This window comes from Camelus bactrianus, chromosome 2 (assembly GCF_048773025.1).
Source record: "Camelus bactrianus isolate YW-2024 breed Bactrian camel chromosome 2, ASM4877302v1, whole genome shotgun sequence".
Taxonomy (NCBI): domain Eukaryota; kingdom Metazoa; phylum Chordata; class Mammalia; order Artiodactyla; family Camelidae; genus Camelus; species Camelus bactrianus.
Window position 1 is genome coordinate 82,095,119 of NC_133540.1, and position 17,747 is coordinate 82,112,865.

A 17,747-nucleotide genomic window follows, 5' to 3' on the forward strand; every position below is an offset into this window, starting at 1 on the left:
CAATTATTCATTTCCTTTAATTGAAAAAAAAACCCTTTTATTCTTTTTTTAATTTTTTTAATTTTATCAAGTGGCTACAGCTTTCTATTTGTCTTTCCAATGGCTTCTTTTTCACTTTCAGGTTCTAATTATTTCTCCTCTCTATTTTTAAATTCACCTTTTCTTCATAGTATACTTTAACCTATTTACTCAACTTCCTAATGCTCTTTCCCTAAGGATTATTACTTGTAGGACAAATACTAGTGGATTTAAAAAATTATCCCAATAATTCAGTTATCTCCACCTAGACTTAAATAGGAAGATACAGGTTCAGCAGAAGGTACTTGTTTTGAATACAAATAAAGGTAGTTAAAACCATTAGAAAGGTAATCCTAAGCATTTCTTAAATTTCTCCTCCTGGAAATACTTAAAAGGGGACATCTCAATATCTTTTATGGAGAATACTGATGTTTGAGAGTAGAAAGAGAAGAAAGATCTAACAGGATAATCCCCTCAACTCCAGGACTATGTTTTTTAAATAAAAGTTGGGCAGAAATTCTGACAACGGAACAAAACATAAAAATAGAACTTCACAGGAAACCTATGATATTTGGTTAGCATATTCACTATTACATAGCTCTGTTACTTAAAGAATCTTTAGTAATTGAGAATGTAGACTGAAATATTATTAAGCAGAGTCTTTAAAATATACTTTGTTAAATTCTGATTTTGGAATAATTTTGATATTTTCCACCATTAGCTATACAATAGCTTTAACGGTGTTCCCAGTTGATTGATTAGAAAATTCTTCAACATAAGCTATTGTAAAATATGTTGTAAATAAAATGAATTGAGATTATATTCATCCTCAAAGCTATCAAGTGAACAACAATTAACTTGATTTGCCTCATATCAAGTGAACAACAATTAACTTGATTTGCCTCAAATTTGCCTTATTATTTTTTGATAAAGTAATATTAACCACATGAGCTGTATTATATATTATTTCTCTTTAAGGAAATGCTAAATATAATTTCAACAAAACAATGTTATTTGCAAAATACATAAAGCAACGTAATCATAAATGAAAATGCTGACACTGTAAAACCCTAATGATAATCTTAGTGCATGTTCAGCACCAGCTGGGCTGATATCAGTTTACAATAACGTACTTTGCACTTTTCAAACAGTTTGAAACATTGACTTTTGTACTTTATTATTCAACAAGAAATCCTCACAACATCATGAGATAGAATAATATTCCATTTAACTAGTTAAGGGCAGTTTGGAGCAAAGATACATTTCTTTTCTTAATTGTGTGAAATGATTACATTTCTCTCACTTCTTATTAGTCATAGTTAAAACTTTCTGGCAAGGAGAATATTGAAACCTGTGAAAGAATGTTCATTGTAACCAATTACAAAATAATATTAATCAAAAGTTTTTAGTTTGCTGCATAGTACACTTCTGTAGTTTTGTTTATAAAACAGATTTTCTAGCGACGCATTAAAATGAGCAAATTTCAAAATAAACTTTTGTTGTTTTAGCATAGCAGGGTTTGAAATCTTTTGCTGTTCTTCATTCTAAAATATGGTATAGATTTTTAACTTATAACGTATTAAGGCTCCAAATTACTTCACATTATAAAGCTTAATGTGGAGGCTGAGAAAAGAATGAGTTAGGGTACAGATTTGGAGGATGAACTTTCGGTGGAGTGTTCTGACCTGCCAGTTTTAACTGACTGCATCTTTGCCTACATTAAAATTATCCTTCATCTCCTTAGGTATAGTTGGATATAGTTTTAAGTGATACTGTTTGTCTTAACCATAAAATTGGTTTGGTCCAATAATATACTTTGCTAAACACCATGGGAGTTTAACTTACATTTTTTCCAAGGAGAAACGTTGGTTTGGTAATAATCATGTAATTCCAGTGACCACTAGAACTGCAGTAGTCCTGGCTAGTGGTGAACGTGCATAACTCAAATCAGAGTAGTGGAGAGAAGACTGAGCTGGATGAAAGGGCTCCTGAATTCTGTTCCTCTGTTGGCTGTAAACTACTATATTCCTTGGGGGAAATTCTCTTGGCTTTGATTTCACATCAATCAAAAAAGAAGGTTGATTTAGATAATCAATCTTGTAGGTCCTTCGCAGCTCTGACAGCTATAATTCTAGCATTAATTTCAGTCATTTGTAACAAGTTTATTTTTTATTTCCATGATCACATGAAGGATGTCTTGTACACATCCCCTCTCTGTCACATAAATATACAAACAAAGCAACAAGTTCATTCAGTTGAAAAGGGGCGATTCCTAATAATATATTTTTGTTCTTCTTGTCATGGAATCATTAAGATTTCACTGGGAGATGGTTAAGCACTGCAAAAACCTTGGTTCAATTTTGTGCTGGTATTAAAAACTAACCCTTTTGTCCTCACGGCACCCAAAATTCTATCCAGATTCCACATGGATTATGTGCTGTATTGTTTACTGTTACCCTAATAGATTTGACCTGTCTTTTAAAATGAGTCAAACTGTAGGGTTTTCTTTTTTCCTGTGAAAAGATGTGAGCATTATTATAGCATTCACAGCAGAAGAGACAAAGTCCAGTTTTTTTAACCACAATATATTTGCAAACTTCACAAAGCAATACTATTGATAAATAACACTGTAAAGAAAAAAAAAAGCACCTTCTTTTCAATCTTAATGCATTTACAGCATCATATGTATGGATATCAGTTTGCAATAATATACCTTGCATTTTTCGAACAGTTTTTAAACATTCTTTGACTTTTCAACTTTATTATTGAACAGGGAAGCCTCACAATGCCATGAGATAGATAGCTTAACATCTCATATGGTAGATGGAAAATATGAGGCGAAAGCTACTGCGTGATTCCTGCAACACCACTCAGTAGGTCAGACATCAAAGTAGAAATAGGACAAGTAAATCCTATTTGAAAAATCCACTTTTCCATTTCTTAGAGTTTTCTATAGCCTTTTGCACTTATTTCTCTTACTTGTGTTAAAATGTCATTGAGTTGAATTAAATCAAGCATATAATTATTTAAATGAGTATATATAGTTTCACGGACATTGATATGCAGAAAGGTGTCACAGTCTCCTGAAATATAAATATAGGTACACAAAAGCAGATATCCATTTTTATATAACTTACATAGTAGAAAATAATTTTCTTGTAGACAGGTTTGTTTTCTTATTTCTACAAAGGCTCTGTAGGCTTTTATGTAAAAAAGGCATGTCCTTTGTCAGGCACATCTGGAATATGCTAAATCTCCAGAAAGCTTTGGCTGTTTCTCTACGTATAAAAAAAAGTACAGGGCTTTACATTTTTATTCTGCTTTTTCTGTTGATATTCAGTTGTTAGTAGTCATTATCAACTCAGAAATTTGGGGACATTTTCTTTTCCAGAGGAAGGTGTGCATTGGATGACCCTTTTCTGTTTATGATATTGTGATATTAAATAATAACTAGGAGTTTTTTAGTTATATTGTTTACATATATTACATATAAACACACATACATGTAAATTAAAACTTTCAGTCATCAGAGAAACTAAGAGGCTAGATTTTTTCTCTAATAAATCAGAGCAACACATCTAGCACTTGAGGTCTCACATGTGAGGCCTAGATGTGAATACTGCTGCATTTCTGTAGTCATAATCCTGGTGACAGATGACCAGGCATCCTATGACGACTTGTGTATAAAGCAGACTTTATTCAAAATATATTCATGAGACATAAGAAGTGATTTCAGAAAATCTAGTAATTCACCTAATTTTATTACAATGTCATTTGAGGTGTTCTGAAATCAATTACATGGTTTTAAAGAAGGTACAGTTTTTAAAAAATAGATTGCTGTATTCAGTCCAAAACACAATAATAATTAATAGCAGCTAGTCCATATTGAGAGCCTACTGTGGCCACTCTTCTAAGAGCTTTACTAAAGTAGTGTATTTAATCCTCATAATGATACAAAGTAGGTACCATTTTTATTCTCATTGTAGAGATGAAAGAGCTAAGGCACAGGGATGTTAATGGCACACAGTTGATATGTGGCAGAGCCAACAGTCAAGCTCGAGCAGCCTGGTTCCAAAGACTGTGCTCTCCACCACCAGACCTGAGGGCTAATTTAAGTTAATTTACCTTAATTTACCTTAAAACTCACAGAGGCATTTCTTTCCATTATAGCAAACATTTATGTAGTGTATAATATATGCCAGGCCCTGTCCTAAGTGCTTTGCACAGATCAGCTCTCCCACCCTGACATTCTGATAGACATCTGATTTGTCAGAGAACTGAAGACTTGCAAAAGTACCAGTTACCATATGTAGATATTTCTAAATAAATAACTGGATGTCTCATTCTACCAAAAATCTAAAGTGTGCTTCTTTTATCATTAATCATTTGAAACCAACTCTGCTAGCCTGGGTCCCATTGGTTTATTTTATTCTCCTTGTACCCATGGAAAAGTGCTCCCAAGATTCTTCTTTATTCTCCCTTGTGGTCTAACTCCAACTGATGTATGGATAGCAAGATGCTGTTAAAGAATAAATCAGAAATGCTTATTAACAGTACAACATACATCCTGAAGCTAGTGCTTGTGTGTATAACACAATGTTAATACCAAGTTCAGATACATTTCAACATCTTTTAAGTGGCAACTCTTGTGGTTAGTGATAATGCTCTGTATTATTATTTATAAACCCAAGTTAGAGTTCAAGGTACATTGCAAATCCCATGCTTCTCCATTCTAGCCATTGAGTGTTCAGTCATCAGTCCTGGAAGGTTGAAGCCTTGAATCCTTAGAGAGGATTGCTGTTTGATTTTTTACTAGAAGAATCCCAAGTGCTCCTGGTACTGTATGTGGTAAGATTTTGGCAGCCCTGGCAGCTCTTTATATCCTGTGGAAAATGATGTTTCCCATCTTCACTTGGGGGAAACCAATTGTAAACATGCATCTGATGAATAAGATCACAGTTTACCGTGTGAGTGAGGAGTCAGTGCTACTTGTCATTCGCTGTCTTCTTCCCTTAGGGTAGGGAAGAGTTCTGTCACATGTACACAAAGTCCACCTAATGATATGAGATTAGTTCAAGTCTGAAGGACTTCTTGACATCCAGCAAAAGCACTGATCCAAACCCCAAGAATATAAATATACAATATGCAGGAGCTTTAGCTCTGTGTGCCATGGATATAATTCATGGACAGTTCACACTAGATACCAGTCTTTGAGGCGATCCAGTCTCGATACTGAGTCACTCTTGTGTAGACTCCAGGTTTTTTGGGAAGTGCACATGATTGTCCCCAGCTTACTATACCGACAAGGTACCAGATGTCATGATTATCATAAACCAGAGGTCCACCAGAATCTCCCTAGAGAAAAAGAAAATTAAAATTAACTCTAATTTAATTCAATAGGAGGGTCATTACAATCATCTCTCTTCCACAGGGAAAAAAAAGGAAATCAATACATAGAATATACAGCCAGACTAGAGATAGATTATAAAATGTTTCTATCAGCTGAGTTAAAATGTTGTGCTAAACTTTAAAGTGAATTGTTTTCTAGAAAGATTAACACTCACTCATATGAACTATTTCTGGTTCAGCATCCCTGGATTTTTTTCTCGCTAGTTTGATTAGACACTTTATGCATGCATGGTTTACTAAGCATTTATATAAAATACTTAATGTGAGGTTAGTATTTATGCATTGGTGAAAATATCCTATGATCTCTTCTGAATGTGTTAGCTTACTGTATTTTATGGACCTACATTTGGCCTCTTTTACTTTTACTCACTTAATTCTAATTTAGATTTGCTTTCTGAATTTTATATAAGCCCCCTTAAATCTCTTTTGGAACAAGAAAGATTAAGTAAATTAACAGATACAAATGTAGAGGTTAATAGTGTGGTCTCAGTAGTTGAAATGCCCAACTTTCAGGTCCAGCTCTAATAATTAGTGGTTGTGTGACCCAGGGTGAGATACACAGGGTAACCTCTTTGCACCGCTTCCACCTTCTTCATTTATTAATTTTTTTCTTTTATCAACTCTTTGTTTAGTTCCTACTATCTGTCCCTGGCATTTTGATGGGCACTGAGGATAAAATGATGACCAAAAATGTACAGTCCTTATGCTCATAGAGATTGACGGGTAGGTTAAAAAATATTAAATAAGCCTGCAAATAAATGCAAAATGACAACTGTGGTAAGTGCTATGGAAACATAAAATGGGGGAATTCAACTGGTGAAGGAGGTCAGGAATGTTTCCCTTGGTGAGATGTAATTGAGCTAATATCTAAAGAAGAGGAGTAAATCATGAAAAGAAAGGTGTACATGAAATGTGTTCTAGACAGAATGAACAGCATGACAAATGCCCCATGGCATGAAGGAGCTTGGTATATGCAAGGGCCTGTTAAAAAAGGGGGGGAGGTACTGGAGAGAAGACAGCAAGGGGCAAATGATACATAATGACTGGTAGTAGGAGGTTGGAAGTGACTAGTCAGTCCATGTGGAGCCCTGTGGGTCTTTTTAAGACGTTTTTGGTTTTTATCTTAAGAACAACAAAGGTAAACCATTAAAGTTTTAAGTGTTTTAAGGAAGGAGTTGAAATGATCAGATTACATCTTGTTAGAAACCATCCTGGCATTCATTTGACGAATGCACCAAAGGAGCTTAAGGGTGAATATAAGAAAACAAACTAGATGGCTAATGCAGTTGAGGGAGTGGAAGGAGGAGGAGAGAGAGGTTGAGAGAGGAGAGAAAGGTAAGAGATGGTGGAGAGAGAGTTAAGGAGGTAAAATCCATGGGATCCCATATCAATTGGATATGGAATAAAGAGAGAAACTAGAATGTTTCTAGCCTTCTGGCTTGTTTAACAGAATCAAAGGGGATGCCATTTACAGAGATACAAAACATAGGAAGAAGATCAGGTGGGGAGGGGAATAGAGTAGAATCAGGTGCAATAGATGAATTTGAAATGCCTTTGAAATATCCAAGTGGAGCAGCCAAGTAGGAATAGAATATATGTCTGGAGATCAAAACTAAGATTTGGATCAAAAGTATAAATTTATAATACATCTACAAAAAGATGATAATTGAAGTTATGAAAGAGAATTAGATTCTCTGGAGAGAAAGTATAGAGTAAAAAGAGAAACAGGCATAGGATAGATTAACGTGTGATGGCTGTGATTAAGAGAATGAGTCTGAAAAGGACACAGAGAAGGAGTAGAGAGAGGTGTAGGATGAAAATCATTACAAGCCAAGGGAAGACTATTTCAGGAAAGAGGGAGAGGTAAGCATTATTAAATGCTGCTAAGAAGAAAAAAAAAAAAGACAAAAAAATTTTGTTGAAGGTCACTAGCTGTTCACTGAAAACATTAGGAAGAGAGATTTTGATGAAGCAATAGAGATTTTGATGAAGCAATAGAAACCATACTGAAATGGTTTGCGGAGTTAGTGGTAGGTGAGAAAATTAAGACAATGGGTATAGACATTTTCCCAAACATTTGATGGTAAAGATATAAGACAAGATGCTAGCTGGAGGCAAAATGGGTCAAGAAAGAATTAGCTTTTTCTTTTTATCCCTAACTTGAGAGATCTGAGTAGGACAGGATCTAGTTACAAGAAAAATGTTGACTCTGAAAAGAGACAGAGGACCTAGTTGCTAGTGTAAACTTCCCCAGAGGGCTGACAACCAGAGGAATTTGAGCAGTGGAGACAGATCAGCTTTAGCAAGGAGGCAGCTTCTCTGTGTGACCTAAGCTGAAGGCATATGAAATGCATGAAGGCAGATCTGTATGCTTGGTACTAGGAAGATGAGGAAATTCCCCTCTTAGGACTATTTTTCTTTGAATATTGGGAAACAAGATCATCAGTTGAGAATCAAGGGGCAGGAAAAACCAGCAGTTAAGGAAAAAGGAAAGTGGAAAATGTTGACAGATGCAGAAAAATGTAGACATAGGAACAAACAAACTAACAAAAATAGTAAGGTTGTCAGTTTTGTTATTTGGAACCTTCAGTGGAACCACATGTTCTGTTGTATTTTTTCCAGGAGCATTTGACTGCTCAGATGCAGGTAAAGAGAGCAACTGGATGATTGAGTTCTTCCAGGTTTGGGACTTTGTCAGAAACACTGGAAAGAGAGAGCATCTAGTGGTCTTAGCAAAAGTGAGGTCTAAGATCTCTTAGATCCCATTGAGATCTGAGCTGGACAAGTCGATGATGGAAGAAAGGAAAGGATTAACGGAATGTGAGATAGCAGAGGAGCAATGGTCTACAGGTCTCTACGAAACTGAATAAAGATGATATTTAGGCAACAAATATTTGTGCAGGTATTGTTTTAGGAGCTGCTAATACAGCAGTAAATAAAACAGGCGCTTCAAAGTGTGTCCCTGCTTGGAGCTTACATTCTATTTTAGTGAGAGAGATAGACAGTAAACCAGTTAAATAACATACTGTGTATTGGATGATGTAAGAGCTAGAGATAAAAATGAAACCGAGAAGGGACACAAAGAATATATGTGTAGGTTGTGTATGTTGGTGGGTGAGGGTTGGTAAGCTGAGGTGTAACAGAAGAGTGTGGCTAAACAAACAGAAGTGGTTGAAAAGCAGCCAGAAAGGACTGAGGATGCTTGTTAAAAAGAAGTATTTGGGGAATTAGTGTTGTTGGAGACAGAACAGTTTTGGTGATAGGGTTCAAGTTGTGGCCCTAGAAATAAGTGGCTAAGGAGGAGTGAAGATCACCAGAGGTGAGGGGGTCTAGGAACTAAGAATCCAGCATTTAAATGAGTCGGTGTTAATATTGCAGGGCTTGGGATGGAGACGAAATCTATTTCAGGTGTCAGTGTCATGAAAGAATAAAAGGGACAAAGCAGAGAGACTTAGAGGCTGGAGGATGAAAACAAGCTACAGGAGAGATGATGATAGAGCTAAATAAAGTGGTCTTCAGAGGAGAGGTTCTCTATCTTTTGATTACAATTGTGTTTAAGAAAATAACAATAGAGCATAAGAGTGATTGCCTGAACAAGAAATAGGGAGCATCGGACTTTAATTTCCCAAGTTGTGAAATAGGAATAATTATGGTACTGCTTCAGTCTCATTACATTAAATGAAATAATGTATAGAAAGTGCTTAGCATTGTCTTGGCATAGTGAACACTCAATACAATAATTTTGTGATTATGTTATATTTAAGTAAACTGAGTCTTTGGTAAAATAGATGCCATTTTTTTTTCTCCCAGGTAAAATATATGCCAAAGTTAGAAATAATTAATGGAAACTTTCCTTTTAGAATTTTGACTTTGACTTTGGACTTACCTTACATGCATCTACTTTTCCATCCATGAACCCTGCACATAACATTCCTGAGGTTATCAGGCCATCATACACATCCTTTCTGTTGCACACAGCTGTGCTTATGGTTTCCACCCTGGCTTGCCGAAGTCTATTTTGTGTAGGTCCTATTACACAAACAAACAAACGTTCTTCAAGTATAACTGTATCTAAGCCAGTATTATATTTGTGGATCTTTAAAAGCTATTAGAACCTTCAAAACTACATGCAGTATTTTGTGTGTGTGGATGCCTTTTTTTCATGAGGAGAGGGTTCACCATGCTGATCTTGTCCAACTTCACATTCTTCCATACAAAGAAATTGAGGCTCAGAGAAGGTCATCAATTTTCCAAATGCTATTCAGGTGGAAACCAGGATACGAGCTGCACAGGTCTCTTTGTCCTGCTCTGTGCTGTAGTGTGTTATTTTGGGGTATCTCGAAGCATGGGAAATAAAACAAATGCCCAAGATACAGCAACAATATGACACCAGCAGAGGGCAAGGTGGGGATTAGGAAGACAGAATACTTCACAACTGAGTCCCAAAACATTCACAAAACACTTTCCTGTTTGTGATCATCATACATCCTCATTAAAATTAGGAAGAACTTAGACAAAAAAAAGTATATGAAGCATATGCTAACCAGGTGTATTTACATTGGGCAAATACACAATTTGTAATCATTTACTCCCTTGTACTCCTGCAGCATTTTATTCCTTCTTATAGTACCTGAAACAGTCTGTTCTTTTCTTTTTTATTGTTAGCCTCTCCTCTTTCTCACCACTGCTTCAATTACTTGTGTACTGCTCTAGAATAAGGATCTGATTCCTTTTACTTTTTAATCTACTGTCCTCCTCAGATCTGTACACATTAGAAGCATCAACATTATTTTTATGAAAAGTCCAAAGAGATGTTCTCCAAGACAGCTTGTTAGATTCCAAGATAAATTTGTACTATGTAAATTAGGTTGAACAACTCACCATCATCTACAGTGGATCCAAATCCTGTGACAAATACACTTGTTTTAGGTGGCAACTTTATGGATGAATCTGGGAGGCAAACTCTCTGAACTGTATTTGAAAACTCAACTTGAGTAGCAAGCTGAGCCAAAGCAATGTCATTGTCATTTGTTTCTCTATGGTAATTTTCATGGATGATAATTTTCCCCAGATTTCGTTGCACTGCAGGTGGTGTTATAGTTGTACCAAAAGTAACAATCCATTGACTTGGGTCTTTATTTCTGCAAAAAAAATGAAAAGGTCATATTTGTGATGCTTAACTTTATCCTTTAAAAAAAATTGATGCTAGATTCTCCCCAACTACTGGGATTATGCTCCTGAAAAATCCCTATGGTGAGAGAATTTGCAATTGATGACCTTACAGAAAAAGTAAGTTAAAAATATTGATGATACAAGAGAGAGTATGAAAGCCCTTAAAGTATTTTACATACTCTAAAATTAAAAAGATTACAGTAACTAAGTGGAATTCCATGCTGTATTTGCAATAATAATAGTAATGTGTGCTATACAATTAATTTGTAGTATTTTAATTCCTTATTTATTAGAAACTCTTCAAATTTCATTTCTTCTGTAACTTCAATGAAATATGTAGAAATTAATCTTGATTTGTTTTGGATATTATGCACCCTAAGAGGCATTTTTCCTGTATATCAGACACTCCATCCATTCTTATTTTATCACTCACCTTTTGGCTCTTGTTTACTGAGTCTTACCTTGATCTTTGAGACAAAGTGTAACTTGTCTGTTCACAAACCCTCATGTGCACACAGGATTGTTTTTCCACGAAATGCCCATGCCCTTCCCCAGTACTCAAGGACTAAGCAGCCCTAACTCAATGTCATGTTGTTAAAGCTCCCACTGCCTTTTAATCTGGCCTGGTCAGTCCCTTTTGCTATTTTTGAGGTTCTCCCTTCACGCAAATGCTTTTCTCTACCACAAAGTTACATCACAAGCAAGTTCTGTTTACTCTTACTATCTTTTTACCTCCCTATTCTCCAAAGCCCAGTTCCCTCTTTATCTAATCATCCCCATCAAGAATGCCTAGAAAAATATAGAAACCTGAAATTCTCTTTGTAGAATTTTGTAGAAAATTATGTAGAAGGAAATCACACAGAAGGGAATTCAAAAGATAATTTCCTTGTTCATGTAGGATTAGTATGTTGGTGAATCATAAACTTTTACATGTATTGAAAAACCTGAAAGATTAGTGGTTTTCAAAGTACTCTGCACTGCCCCAGGGATAAGCAGTCAGAGCCTCCGGGTGGAGGGACCAGGAGGTGGTGGGGGAGGGCTCCAACCTCAATTGTTTTACTTATTTACACTTTAAAGAAAGGTTTGATTCAAAATAGAAATCTTAGGGCTGAAGTACTCATTTGAATACTAGAATTCTGGGAGCTATGAAGACATATGTGACTTCAGTCTTTAAGGAGTGTAACCGAGTAGACAAAACAGAAATACCCATTGCTTTATGTATTTTCAACCAGAAAGGAAGACTCAAGTAATAGGTTTAGTTCAGCATGCTTTGTCGATAAGAACACTGACTCAGAAGTTGAATGGCTTGCGCAGATAAGTGACAGATCCAGCTGGTTAGTGTCAGAGAGATGGCCCTGGTCTCATGATTCCTCACCTCCCCCCACTCACACTTGTTCCATAAAGACTAGAATAACTTTTCATAGACATAAAGGTATAAGATTTGTCTTAAACATGATTTTTTAAAATACACTATTTCTATAGGGGAAAAAACACAAACATTTTAAAACCACTGGATAACTGTAATATTGTTTCAAAGTACCTGTATTTTCCCTTCAGAACAGTACACTGCATTATGCAATTACATGAAATTATATCACCCCCAAAATTGAACCCTTTCTCTCCAGGATTATTACCCTTCCCAACTCTTTTATATTAGTATTACTATTTTTATTGGCATAAAATATGCTATTACATCTCTCAGATTAAAAAAAAAAACTCTTCCTTTGAGTCTACAGCCACCCACAACCGGCAAATTTCTCTCCTTCCATTCATTAAAAAAACTCCTTGAAAGTGGCATTTAAACTCACTGCATCCAGTCCTTCTCCTTTTATCCCTTCAATTCATTCCCATCCCCATCATGTCACAATTTCTTTTATCAAGTTCATAAGTTATCTCTGTTTTATCAGATTTAATGACCAATCCCCATATAGGTCTGCCAGCACACAGAGATTGCACTGGACCTGCCAAAACATGTATCTCAATCATTATAGCTTATCTTCACTAAATATTAATGTGTTGACATTCTAGGCTTACTTATTTTTAATTTATATGAGCTAATATGAGTTATAAACTAAAATAGACGACACTCCTCAAAAAAAGTATGAAGACTGGTGGACTATGAACATGAAAAAAATCAGAAAGTCATGAAAAATTAGTGTGACTCGAGTTCACCTAATGCATGATGCTGGGTATTTGGGAGGGTTGTAAATAGGTATAACTGAGTTCCTTTTCTCTTCTTTGATGAGAGAGTGACAATCACCTTAAATTCATTAGGTCATTCTCATTACACATCTACTCCACAAATACAGGTGTAGGCATATTGGAACCATTTGGGTGTTACCCTTACAAGGATGATCAAGTGCCTCCTAGACTCACCAAGGATAGCTTCCTCTGAAAGGGTTTGTGAGCAGTGCCACTGGCCAGGGCTTTATTCAGAGCTTTTGGTCTTTTTGGATTTAAAAGGAGAAACTTTCTGTATCTTGCTGGTGAAACCTCAAGGAGGAAAGATAGTGTATGCCTGATCTCCTGGGGCAGTAGCACGCTTGTGCATGTCTGTGAATGTGAAGTGATGCAGCTGAGTTTTAAGAGCAGTAACTGTGAAAGCCCAAGCAGAAATCACTTGTTGCATTGTGCGTATGACCAGTTTTCCACTCTGTGAGGGCAGTGAGATAGGCCGGCAGGTCTCTCCCACCATCCACACACCTCTCTGGTCCGTATAAGCCCACCTGGTTCTTGGATAATGCAGTTGGAAGGGAGAGCCTTAAGAGTGATCCTTCTGATTTCTTTTTCTTATTTATAAAGTGATGGTGGATGTTGATAGCTGGAGGATAGAGAGATTAACTTTTTTTAAAAAAATCAGAATGGAAGTGGCTGAATTTTCTCCTTGAATATATGGAGGAGTTTAAACATGTTACATATATAATAGGCAGTCTTTATACTAAAATAATTTATGATATAGTAGGAAAGACCACATTAGTATCACGATGCTACAAGAAAATATATGCTAAGAGGCACAAGATTAATGCAAACCAAACATGATAGATAGTGAGAGAAGGGTGAGGGGATGATGGGGTCATAGAGCAACCACAATGCATTTAGGGGACAGAGTCCATCCATAATGGAGCAGAGGATAAGCTGGTGAGATTGGACTCTTCTCAAGCATTAAATTGATGGTAATACCAGCTGAGAAAAGAAGACACACAACAGCTCTAGTAAACTTACTTGCGGAAGCAGTGAGCTGCTGTGAGCAGCCAAGTGTTACTGATGAGGCTGGCTCCACACTGATGTCCCGCCCCTTTGAGCTGCAGGCTGGCCTGCCATGGCCACTCCCCTTCCATAGCTGTTTCCATTCCTTGGACAATCCTTTCAGTAGAAGAGGATGCTGGTAATGGCATGTATGAAGAGGTCATCCTTATTCCACAGCCTGTCACAGAAATATATGTTAGGTTATTTTCATGAAAAGGAGGAGGGAGAAAAGCACATCCTGTCTTGCACTGGGTACAGATGCTTGGACCATCCATTGCACCTGCTATTCTTTAACCCATTCCAAGCACTCAGTCTCTGGGGTTATGCTGTAGGGGTCCTAATTCTCCTACTGAGATTCAGAAGAAATATTTACTAATATTTCAAGTCATCCAATCCAAGAATTAACTTCTGTCTCTACATAAAGCATATATAGATGAATGAATAGATAGATAATTGATTGAGCATCAAAAATGTATAGATCCTCTGCTAAGAGTTTTAGATACATTTACATCAAAACATTTTTCATATGGGAAAACTCAGCCTTGTAGTGAGAACATAAATTGCTGGAGGCCAGCCAGCTGGTAAGTGAAAGAGTTGAACATAAAATTAGAAGGATCGACGTCAAAGCTTGTATTCTTACTACCGAGAATAAGCCCAGAACTGTATGTAGGTCATGATTCTGCACTGACATGGATCTGTACACTATATTTGAAAAGCTTTGAATTTTAAGTCTTAAACAATAATGACTTTTTTGCCTTTCTAAAATTTTACAGACTACAGTTTTTAAAAAAGTTCTGATTCCCTGATAACAAATCCTCAATTTATTAGACTTCAAATCAAGTCTTAAATAAGACTTGAAAGTATATCAGTACACTTTATTAATATACCTTTTAATTATGTATATTTTTATTAATAATATAAGATTCTTCTAATAAAGGAGTTTTTTCAGAAACAGGTTAAAAAATAATTGCCTGAAACTGTATTTACAAATTAATCATAATTCCCTCAGAGTTAATTTAATAGATTCAGCTTAAAGTGGCCATCAAATTGAACAGAGTTTCTAGGTTAATATGGTGCCATAACAATAATGTGTAATACTTCCTCTCCAAACTTCTCCTTAAGATAAGAATAAAGGTAATAATAATAAAAATAATATCTATTAGTTATGAGCCAGGCTCTGTACAGTGTTACATATATTTTCCCTAATTTTCACAACAATTCTCTATGCTAGGTGTTATTAACTTCATATTGCAGATGAAAAATTTTAGTCTATGATATTGTTCATGTTCCTGAGGAAGGGGAAAAAATAAGAACAGAATCAGTCATCAAATTTACAGTGGAAGAACTTTTTTCCAGAATGAGAAAAAAATAATGTACAGATTGAAAATGCTCACTGTCCCAGCCAAAATTCAGTGGCAAATGCAACCATATCTAGAGCTCTTCACAAAAAAAACAAAAACAAAAAAACTTACAGAATAAAGATTTCCTACCTTTATCCAAGAACCAAAAAGATAACCTACATAAGAAGAAAAGTCACACCAGCCCTAGACTTCTGCTCTATAACAAAAACACTAGAAGAAAGTGGACTAATGTGTTTACAATTATTCAGGAAAGTTTATGGTCCAATAATCCTATAAAACATTGAGATAAAGGAATGGAAAGATTCCTGCAATTTCTCAGAAAATATACCATCTGTATGATTTTCTTGTTCAAAAATAACTTGAAGATAGGTTAACAAGCAAAAAGGTGTCTCTAAATCAAGGCTCAAGAATGAGAAATAGTAAAAGTATAACAGGAGACTTTAGTGGTGGGTAAATAATTATAACTTGGGATAAAATGGAACATGATATTTTGAAAAAGAATATTACTAGAGTAGGTAAAAATCAGTGATAAGTAAAATTGTGAAGTTATTTAATAAAGACTGGAAGATCTAGTGAAGTTGAGAAGAAAAATTTAGAATGTGAATTCTTAATTATGCATAGTTCTTACTTTAACCTTTAGTTTGATAACTAAGAAATAAAAGTTCATTTGTGGATTTAACAAACATAAAGGCAAGCAAGAAGATATAAACAACAAAATGTGTATTACAGAAAAAGACAGGTGCAATGGAAGAAAAATATTTACCAAAAACCAGAAAACAAATGAAAATAACAAATATATGAGCGTTAACTATATTGGGAAATATGTTAAATGCTGCATGTTACATATAGAGAATATTCATTGTTTTCCAGTGTCCTTACATTTTTAATAGACATATATTTGTCCACAAAAGACCATAAATATGTACAAAAGTGGGGTTGGAAAGAGTGCAGAAAATGTACATACCAGACATTTCAACAAAAATACAAGAAAATTGAAAAGTCTAAAAGGAAGAAGTCTAACTGATTAACACCTTAAATACACTCCTGAATTATGAGAGATATGCAAATATAAATATTTGAATAAAATATTAAAATAGAATGTTAAAAACGTGTCATAATATCAAGAATACTATGCAATCATTTTACGACTTACATTCTGTAAGTCACAAAACTAAAAATTGTATTTGATGTAAATTTATAAATTATGTGTCTTAAATATTAACAATAATAAAAGAATTAAAAGACTAAGTGGTTTAGAAACAGAATTAAAAGCTTGGTATTACTGTGGTGATTATTTTGCAACATAAACAAATATCAAATCATTATGTTGTACATCTGAAACTTATATAATGTTAAACCCATTATACTTCCTCAAAAAAACTTGGTAAATTCTACTTCTAACTTTCTGTGGCTTTTATTCATTTTCTTGGCTGTGAAATGGTCAGTTAAGTGTGAGCTTTGCGACTTACGGCTGTTGAGAAGATTTTGCATCTTTTTGCTGTCAATAGCTGGAATAAACAAAGCATAAATCAGTTGGTAGAAGAATATGTTCTTATTTTCATGTGATGTTCAAATGGTTACTGTAAGAAATACTTATTATCCATAGCATCCAAATTTCAAGGTATTTTTCATAACCAAGTAACATATAAATATCCCTCTTCTCTGATTTGGTCCAAAATGTATAATTTTACTTTAAAATAAAAAGAGAGCATTTTATTTTCTGATTTTTGCTAAGAAGTCAGAGAAAGAAATTAGGATTAGGAAAGAATGATAAAGATAAATGTCCCTGATTTCATTCTTTGGGAGCTCCAGTATAACTCAAGGAAGCAATCTCCAATTCCCGTCATAATCCGTGTTCACTGTATCAGGTGTACTGGCCTATGTGTGCTAGGCATATGCCTGGCAGCCATTGTTGATAGGGTAACTGTAGGGAGCTAAAGGCATCCCAGACCCCTCCCAGCCCAATTTCCAGGCCCTTGTCTACAAAGGGTGGGAATTCAGTAACTGCAGGTCGATGGCCTTCTCTCATGGAGGACTCTTCCTCATGGTGAATATGAGAAGACTGTAGCTCAGGCAGCAGGCACTGGAGGCTTGAAACTCTCATATACAGCCAAGCCCACAGTCTCTCCCTCCATTTTATGCCTCCCTGTGTGACATCTTTTTCCCTTCAAACATATCTTAGTGTTCGTTTAAGCTCAGTTTCATTGGATGTTGGGTGGTTTGGTGTTTGCTTTGTTTTATTTGTTAGAAAGAAAGTAGAAAAATATATAATGATTTTCTCAAGAATACTGACTTTCCCATGAGAGGGATATGAGCCCCAAATCCTATAAGAAGTTTCCTGGACATTTCACTTCTCTTTATTTAGTAAGAGCTATGTATGAGACAGAAGAAAATATATGCAGTAGAATTTTAGTTATTGGGGAGAGTCAGAAAATACAGGGTTTTTTTGATATTAAAACAACCTTTATAATAAAAAGTCAGTATACATCACTAAAAATGCTGAAAAATTACTTTTAACAATTATAAAATAAGGAACTCTAC

General features: G+C 35.3%; 1 protein-coding gene across 3 annotated transcripts in view; it reads right to left on the reverse strand.

The window, feature by feature from the left end:
• Positions 1-1,210: 1,210 nt before the first annotated feature.
• The window catches only part of TMPRSS11F (transmembrane serine protease 11F), a 66,281-nt gene continuing 49,744 nt past the window's right edge, over positions 1,211-17,747 (reverse strand). For 2 of the 3 annotated variants that reach the window (XM_045504687.2, XM_010967546.3), the window contains exons 7-11: positions 16,676-16,714; positions 13,822-14,023; positions 10,309-10,568; positions 9,314-9,456; positions 1,211-5,373 (exon numbers count right to left, since the gene is read on the reverse strand). In XM_045504687.2, coding sequence (XP_045360643.1) covers positions 5,215-5,373; positions 9,314-9,456; positions 10,309-10,568; positions 13,822-14,023; positions 16,676-16,714 — 803 coding nt within the window. In that variant the 3' untranslated portion in view covers positions 1,211-5,214. The remainder of the gene's footprint in view (positions 5,374-9,313; positions 9,457-10,308; positions 10,569-13,821; positions 14,024-16,675; positions 16,715-17,747) is intronic. The other variant, XM_045504688.2, reaches the window with a different exon arrangement.